This window comes from Notothenia coriiceps, unplaced genomic scaffold, assembly GCF_000735185.1.
Source record: "Notothenia coriiceps isolate Sejong01 unplaced genomic scaffold, NC01 NC01_scaffold00030356, whole genome shotgun sequence".
Classification (NCBI taxonomy): Eukaryota; Metazoa; Chordata; class Actinopteri; order Perciformes; family Nototheniidae; genus Notothenia; species Notothenia coriiceps.
Window position 1 is genome coordinate 1 of NW_011363057.1, and position 9,428 is coordinate 9,428.

A 9,428-nucleotide genomic window follows, 5' to 3' on the forward strand; every position below is an offset into this window, starting at 1 on the left:
AGGCTGCATCCATTGGTTGGTTTTGTGGCACATTTGTAACGCTGTGCCAACTTGGGCAAGCATGCAGGCAAACTTGAGGAGCGCACACAGGGTGGAGTGAGGTTGAGCGATGGAGAGAAAGGGAGAGAGAGAGATTGAGCGAGGCAAATAGCGTGTGCAGCGGTCTGCTTGCGCACAGAGCCGGAGTTTGTGAGAGAGCCGGCTTGAGAGTCAATTTCTCTTCAAAATATAATTGATTGCCAGCCTCCCTTGTCCCTTGCAAATCAGTTACGTTGGTAACGTAACTGATTTCTTCTAATGTGCCTGCCTGCATCTGGCGCTGAGTTGCCATATTCCTTTCATGAACCACTTCCTGATATCCATTGTTGCAGATAAATATAAATGATAATAGCCAAACTAACCTAGCAAGAGTAAACTGACAGGCTGCTGTGCCGCATCTCACTCAAAAACCCACACGACTCAACCCAGCGAAAAACCAGTCTCGCGCGCAGCCTTTGATTCAGAATTTAATTCTGAATTTCATAGCAAAATAAAAAAATGATATTAAACTAATCTTTCAACATAGTTTAAAACAAAAATAAATATTAGGACAGAGCCCTACAAATAACAACCATAAACATAATAATAAAAACAATTAAAATGTTGTATTCAGCCCTGATTAAAACTCCTCCCAACACAGCAGTAAATAATAAGTTCCACTGTTATCAGCTTTGATGAACACATCAATAATTATAACTAAAACGTATGATATATTGTGTTAAATTAAGTTAGCAAGCGTTGCTTCTTACATAAATTATATGTATGTTATCAGACGCTACCAGCACAGTTAAATAACAAACAGTCTTAGATAACGTTATTTTTGTCTTTAGTATCCATCTGCTGGTGTTGAAATATTTGAGCTGTTAGGTACACCGACAACAGCCTCAAACTGAAGCTGCTAACAGCTAGCTTCAAGACAAAGTTTGGCTAGCTGATTACTCTAGGCTGTACAGCACATGACAGTCAAACAACCAAGTACGAAGCCATATGTACTCTGTCAGCACTGTTTAATATACGAGACAAATAGAAAATCTGTGTTTTTAGCCACAGCTGACTGACAGTCAAGCTAGCAAACGAGAACTAGCTAACTACAGCAAACAGTTAGCAGGATTGCCAACATTTTAACAGCGTCCGCATTTCGTAAACCCGCACCTAATTAACGTTATAAATCGACCAAGTTAACATATACTGTGCTACAATGTCACCAGTGTGTTCGAGTTAATTTTGGAAGAAGGAATGAGCGTCGTGTAGTTTGAAGAAAATAGTTCGCTTTCCACTCACCCTAGCCGCGGCCGCCATTTTGAATACGTGTCATTTGTGACGTTGCGGAAGTACTGTAGTTACGATGAATTCCTTTCGGGTTTATCTGACACACCCCTGTAACGAATAACTCACATAACTTTCTCTATTATGTTTACATGTTTTATTGATGACTTTTTCCTTGTATTTGTTGTAAAGATAACATGTTCTTGCATTTATTCAAATGTTAATGAAATTAAAATTAGGTATACGCTACATTTCAAATATACATATTTGAAGTTAGCCTACAATTGCGACGACATCTATAGATTTTGCAATTGTAGGCTTACACAACGTTGACAATACTTTTTGAATTTAATTTAATTGAGTAGTAATCTAAATCAATGGTGAGAAAAGTATTCAGATTCTCTACTTGAGTAAAAGTAGGCCTAGCTATCACCGTCAACCTACATTTAAAGTAAAAGTATTGCAACGAGAATGGTACTTAGGTAAAAGTATTTAAGTACGATTAAGTAAATCTAGCCTACTTAAAGTATTAGGAGGACTCATTGTAGAAAACACTAAAAACATATTAAATAAAAAAAAGCAAAAGCAGCAAATCTTCTCATTTACTCTGAACTCTGAAATTCCTGTGGACCAAAAACTTCTTAGAGAAATTGTTGCCAATACATTTCCAGTGAACCCACTCATGGTTTCAGATACTTCCATATAATGTTTGATCGTTTATTCTATACCAAATATTCATATTTGTAATGTGTGTCAAAATCTGAATGTATAAAGTGACTGGTAAACAAATCTGTAAAAATAATTGTAGTGGAGTGAAAAGTGCAAAACTGGCTTCCAAAAGGTAGTAGTATAGAAGTATAAAGTAGGATAAAATGAAAACACTCAGGTTACATACAAGTACCTCAAATAGTGCAGTTACTTACTGTCCACGTCTAAATTGCTAATAAACATTGTTAGGAATAAACTAGTTGTGTTTTCACTGTAAGCACAGCAGAATATTATGTTGAACAGTATGTTACTCTAGGTCTATTTCAAATAAGGAAAACTGGGCAAACAATTTCAGGATTTTCAGAAAACACTTTTATATATTTAAGGGCAAAACCATAGAAAAATATATTGTTTGTTTATACACAGTTTTTTTTAATGGGAAAATTCCACATCCATAAGAAGAGATTGTTCATGTTTTACCATGTATAATGTTAGGTTTATGCAATTTCTTGATTTAAAAAAACAAAACAACCTCCAGATGAAGATTTAACCTAAAGCAACATCTACTAATAACTGAAACAATTGAATGCCAATAACAATATAACAATATAATAAATACATATTAATATCTATTGAGTTAAAGAAAGCGTTTACAGTATTTTTCCATCTTGTGACATACTGTAGGCCTAATTTTATGTTAACCACCAAGTGTAATATGTATTTATATTTAAAACGTTATATTTATTAGCCTCCTACTATTTAACTAGAAACAATCAGATAGCTGTGTACAAAATTGTGTAAAAGAAAGGTAGATAAATGCTAATAAAACCTTTTATTTGAATATGGTCCCCAGAGTTGCATTGAACAAAGCGTTTAACAAAATATGCCACTATTAATATATTGTTAAAGAAAAACTGAAAAACATTAGTAACCAGATGAATTCATATATAGCACAGGGCATTGATTCAATATGTTCACCATCCTCTCAGATATTGTTACTCACAGAATTCAGAAGGGTACCAATCATCACATTACAAATTCTTAGATTATTAAATGCATTCCCTTTGATATTTTAGGATTTTTGTCAAAAAAACACATTCCTACAAGAATCCCATCATCCAAACAAAGAGTAAGCCTTAATGAGTGCTTCACAAAAAAAATGATAGAAAAAGTGTTTCCTTCTGGAAAGATCACTGCATTCAAGATAAACTCATGTTCCATTTTCACAAATAAATTATTGTTTTACTCAGAATAAAACAAGGCCAAACGATGTTTGGATATATTTGCACTGCTTTTTCATTTAGTTCCCAAATACAGCACCACCAAAGTAATGGGCGGAAAGGATAAAAAAGCATCATCAGTTAATATGGCTTCACATTAAATGCTATTCCTACATTTTTGTATTTAATTGTACACACCTTATTTATACAGAGCGTGTGGAATATATTATAAATGTTTGAAAAAAAGTAACAACACCTAAAAAAGGCACATTGAAGGAGTATTGCTAAAACAATCCACAGCATGGAACATATATAAATATAGGGTAAAGCATACACTATATCTTGCACGTTGTAACAAACACTCTCCTTTCACATGTTAAACCCTGCAGATTTAACCAGAGAAGGAGGGACAGTCACAGCTGAATGGTTGGCTTAAACACAGTATTATCAGACCGCTTTACACATTTCATCATTACATCTGTGTTATGGAGCAGGATGCACAATATGTGGTGGAGCACAACAACTAAATCCAGTGTCTTCCATGTGACTCAGGTGGCCTTTTTTGTTTGTTTGTGGATATAGACATATCTTGTTACTCTGTACTTTTTTACAAGAGACTGTACATACAGTATAAGAGGCTCAGGGTAGAGAAGTGGGATTGGCTATCTATATTGTTATTTTATATATATACTGTATATTTTTAGAAAAATAGCAGTCAGACTATTTTACAGCACAGTATATGGTCAGATTGTTTTAAATCCAGCTTTCCCTTTCCAATTTGCGAAAAATACCAGTCTTGATGTGCTTGCCTGTTCACTATTAGAGCTTATCCAAGCAAAGGTGCTATTTTTACTTACATTTAGAAAACAAACTGTCCTTGCTCTTTATTTATACCTGTTGTGTGACACTAATTACTTATGCATTTATTCAAATTCAATTCATTTATTTATATTTATGTTTATGAATGTTCATCTTTAAAATTCAGTGGAATAACTGTGAAGGAAACAGACGATTTACGGTCAGTTTTGTGCAGACAAATATCCAGTAGACCTGATGCAGCTGTGGTCATGTTAACCTAAATCCACACCTTCAGATCATCATCAGACTGGTAGTAAGAGTAGGAGGTAAGAATATTTTCTCATAATGTTTTTGCATTAGTAATAATAATAAATGATACGTTGCTAATATTGTTTTTGTATTTCTATTCTGTAGTCCTATTACTTTAAATGTTCTCATTCTAAGGAATGAGGGCTGAATAAAAATAAAAATAAAATGTTAGTATCAGTAATCATCAGCTTGCTACAAATATATTTAAAAAACTTTCAACCCTCCCCAATAATGTTTGTACAGTCTCTATGATGGTTGTGTGTGTGCAAAAGAGAAACAGAAAGTGGTAAAGAGAGAACATGTGTGTGCTCTGGAGAAAGCACTGTAGAAAGTGGACCTGCTGTGAGAATGAACAGCACTAAGAGAAGACATGTCTCATGGCTGCTGCTGATACTGGCTCTCTGTGGCTGTGTAGAAGTCCTCCAGGACGCTCTGCAGGTACTCAAAGGTGGGACGCTCCTCAGGCTTGTTTTTCCAGCATTCCAGCATGATATCATAGAGTTCCACGGGGCAGCTGTCCAGGCGCTTCATCCGATAGTCCTTCTCCAGGGCACGGATCACTTCCGGGTTGGTCATCCCTGAAGACACGAGCACATCGTTTGGTTAAGAGAAGCAGAACAACTACACAAAAAAACCTATAGAAAATAGCTCATTGGCTGGGATGCTTTATTGCTAGCAATATTACTCTGTTGGTGAGTTGACAAAAATATCTTAACAACTACTTGATGGGATGCCATGAAACTGTGTACAGACTTTCAAGATCCCCTCTGAACTTGGTAATCCCCTGACGTTATCGAAATGCCTAGTTAACATTGTGGTTTTAAGTTAACCATTGGAAGAATTGCCATGTAATTTGTCTCATGATGATCTCAGGATGAATTGTCTTAACTTTGTTGATCCTCTTATTAATGTAGCCCTATCACAATGTTAAAATCTCCCACCTCCATCTTACAGCCTAATGATGTTAAACTCAAGACAATCTATGCCCTCAAAACTGTGGGCAGTTTTACATTTAAACATTGTTATATTCACAGTGACTGAACTGTTTGTTTTTACCATTCAAACTGCATTTGATACGTCCATCAGACTTTTGTATTTGGCCTATAAGACCCTAAAACATAGGGATGCCCCCCTTCAAAAAATCGCTATCATAGATGTACCCTAGTTCTTGCTGCATCAAGGACAAGCGGTACAACCTTGAGAAAACCCCCAAATTACATAAAAAAACGATTAACTGTGGAGGGCTTTGTTGCTAAATAACTCAAGCAGAAAACTACATATTGCCCTATAGTGTTTTTTATCCTGGCTCTATTTAAAATCAAATCAGTGGCATTTTCCTCCCATTACCCTCATTTTTGCAGGCCACTTTGAAGGCCAAGAGAATCCCTTGGCTGAGTTTAGGGTTAAACTTTGATTCAAGGTCCAAGCTTGATTTAAACTCATTGTAAAACACAGTTTTGCACAGCAAAATTGGGTTGTAGGGTGCTACCCAAAATCCAGATTTTGTATGCTGGTGACAATAGGATGAGTCAAGGAGTTATTGTATGAGGAAAGAAGCCGTTGTCTGTTAGGAGTGAATCGCACGGGTCAACAGGCGGTTGCTGGGGTGGATAATATCTCTAATATAATTTGATACAACCCAATATCACCATTGCTTAGTAGATTGGTATTAAAGGGACTCTATTCTGCTAATTTTCAGGCTCATATTTGTATTTAGGGTCTCCACTGTAACATGCTTTAATATTCAAAAAGCAGTTTATTTTTCTCATATTGCCTGTGCTGCAGCACCTCTTTTCACCCTTTGTCTGAAACCAGAGCCCAGTCTGCTCTGATTGGTTAGCTGGCCGGCTCTGTTGTGATTGGTCAATCACTTAGAGATGTCCCGCCCTTATGTAGAATGTGTTAAAGTGTTAGCCAATAGAAGCGTGAGTGTTACATAGTGATGTCACTATGTAAAGTAGTGTCATGACTATAGTGCTACTGTGCAATGTCACAGTAGCACTATAGTCATAGTAGTGCTATGGAAGTGAACAAAGGAGTCCAATGGAGGCGTTTCAGAAGGGGGATGGGGGGGGGGAAATGTGTGGAAGAGAAACTCCCTCTGGTACACAACCTTTATAACACACTACAGGAAAGAAAAAACCACAAATAGCATTATAGGGCCCCTTTAATGATGTTCTAGGCCCCTGCAGCAGGGCCCTCCTGTTTAGGCCTTCTGGCAAATGCAATCCTATCAATGTTGATATCAATTGAGCCTCTCACCTGGGTATGGTGTGCGTCCATAGCTGATAATCTCAGTCAGCAAGATACCAAAGGACCAGACGTCTGATTTGATGGTGAAGGAGCCATAGTTGATGGCCTCAGGGGCCGTCCATTTGATGGGGAACTTTGCTCCTGGTTAAAGAGGAAATCAAAAAACATTTGAAGTAATGTCGACGATGTTACTGCCTCTGTACTAAACTGATGAAACTGACCTGCTTCCCCTTCATTAGTTCTGGGGGAATCAGTTTCCCGTTTTTTTTTATCACTGATGACTACTACTAGCATTACAACATGTGAGCGTGGACAGCGCCCTACCTTCTCTGGCTGTGTACTCGTTGTCTTCAATGATACGGGCGAGGCCAAAGTCAGCAATTTTGCACACCAAAGCCTTATTGACCAGGATGTTGGCAGCCCTCAGGTCTCTGTGGATGTAGTTCCTCTGCTCAATGAAAGCCATGCCCTCTGCAATCTAAAGATAAATCAGTCAGTTTAAACAGGCCAAAACATAGCTCCCCATACCAAATGTCACTGGAGATGAAATTACAAAACAGTACGAAACATGATGCTTCAACGTAAGCAGCAACACTTCCATGCACTCAATCACTTCGGGCAAGCAGCTTTTTTCGGTTAATTGCGCCACTGGCAACAAGAGAAACCGTATGTACCTTTTAATTAAGGTACACATGCTACCTTCCTTTAGCTTCTTTGTGTAAGCACTAAGACCAATCAATCTGTTCAAAAGTCAAATGAATCTTGGTGGGTTTGAATCAAAACGGGCAGATCTAACTATTTTATAATTATTTATTTTTTACATCCATTATGTATGACTTTAACAGCATATATGGTCTGTTGTAGTATTAGGAATAAATAAATAGAAGTAGATGGGAAAGGGGGCTAATTGTAAAAAACAAACAAACATGCACATCCACAATAACTGAAACTATATCTCATGTAAAACTATATAAACTATATTCCATTATTATTCTTTTTTAACCTACAATCGCCATAATACGGCATCATATATGACCCAATACGTTTATCGTACAACTGTAAAGCAGCGTAAACACCATTTGTTCTTTTATTTTGGTGTAGCCTTTGCATCTCAAATCGTTGTTTGAAGATAAATATGCTCTTGTCATGATCATCACATGGGCGTGTCTGCCTCTGCAGCTCAGACCTGCTACGGTCTCTCTCCAAGAGCTGCTGCAGGTTGGACTGGATGTGCAGGTCTAAAGGAACGGGTAGCTGCAAGATATTGTCTGGGAGTGGAAAGGTGCTCTACGTCAATAGCATTGTGTTCTCTTATTAAATCAACCATCTATTTTTCTCTATTTCCTGGAATAATGCCACTGTTTTTCTTGCAATCACAATAATAATAATAAATTCAAGATGCAGCCCAAAGTACTTTACAGAGCAAGACAAAAAAAGAGAAAGGGACCTCATTACAAACACTTTATAAAAAAACCAGAAAGAGTTCGATCACAAAACCATAAAACGATAAAACATCAAGAAGGTTTTACCACAAAAATTACCCCAAATTAAAAGCCAAATTAAAAAGATATGTTTTTAATTCACAAGGGAGTTTGCTGTTCTAAGATCCAAGGGAAAATAGTGTGAAATACTTTAGGTACTTCTAAAAGAAAGGCATTGGAGGATCTGACAATACAAACTAAGTATGAGTTGAACTGAGTGTCATTACTGCTGTCAGGTATACAAGAAGCAAACAACCAGAGGAGCGGGTCACACAGTGCTAGAAGGCTGAGAGGGACTGAGTGACACTCACCTGGGCAGAGAAGTCGATGAGCTTGGGGAGCTGGACACGGTTTCCTTCATCACTCTTTAAGAAGTCTAATAAACTGCCTGTGGCCACACACAGAAACATTAACACATCTGCTGCATGTAAAGCTCAATGCACTCAACATATATTTACCATAAGCATAAATCAACAAAATAACCTATGTATATTTGTAATGCTTACGTGTACGTTTGAACCGATATCTTTGATGATTCATATATTTCATGATATTGTTATGGAGCTCCACCTATTGCCACTGTATATTTATTACTTTCACCAGATTAAAGGTGGGGTAGGTAAGTTTGAGAAACCGGCTCGAGATACACTTTTTGTTATATTCCATGGAATGTTCCTAACATCCCGATAGCAATGAATATCTTAAGTGCTTTGACAAAAAATCCATAAAAAAAGGTCATCTGTGGAAGCCGCGGTACTGTAAAAAGCACGACCAATCATCTGAGCTCCGGCTAAAATAACTGGATGGCCTACCTGCCTGTTAGCCTTCCATCTGTGCACAAATTTATCTCGTGCCTTCATTGGTCATGTGCGCGTTCGTGTGTGTTGGAGGAGGGGCTCTGTAAGGAAGTGGCAGATTTTTTCCGGCTGTGTATTTTCAAATTCCTGCGCACTCGAGCTGGTTTCTCCACCTACCCCACATTTAAGGGCGTTGCTACGTTGACAAGTCGATCAGTGGTGTTGTCCAGTTTAGCTGTTGTCAGTGTTTTTGTCTTTAAAATGTGAACCTTTCACAGCACATTTTTGTTTGATCATATTAAATTGTAGGATTTTGGTTGCCTAAAAAAAAGTATTGCTAAATTGGCAACATATAACTCAAGATGGCAATGGCTAAAATGTCAAACTCAAGTCCTCAAGACCACAAAACCAATGTGTGACTTTTAATATCTATGTTTCATTATCATACAGCCACAAATAAAGCAAAGGGCATGTATTGACACCGTTTACAGGAAAACATGGCTTTACGGTGCCGTGCCATGTGGGCCTCATCTGCATCCGAAGGTGGAGCCAATTTG

The 9,428-nt window shown here is 37.5% G+C and overlaps 1 protein-coding gene across 1 annotated transcript; it reads right to left on the minus strand.

Moving 5' to 3' along the window:
• Nucleotides 1–2,826: 2,826 nt before the first annotated feature.
• On the minus strand, nt 2,827–8,569 carry LOC104959504 (tyrosine-protein kinase HCK-like). The gene is made up of 4 exons (XM_010787407.1): nt 8,386–8,569; nt 6,918–7,071; nt 6,603–6,734; nt 2,827–4,918 (listed from the first exon to the last, which is right to left on the minus strand). Exons 1-4 carry the CDS (start codon nt 8,482–8,484, stop codon nt 4,716–4,718), a joined length of 588 nt encoding a protein of 195 aa, XP_010785709.1. The 5' UTR covers nt 8,485–8,569; the 3' UTR covers nt 2,827–4,715.
• Nucleotides 8,570–9,428: the final 859 nt, after the last annotated feature.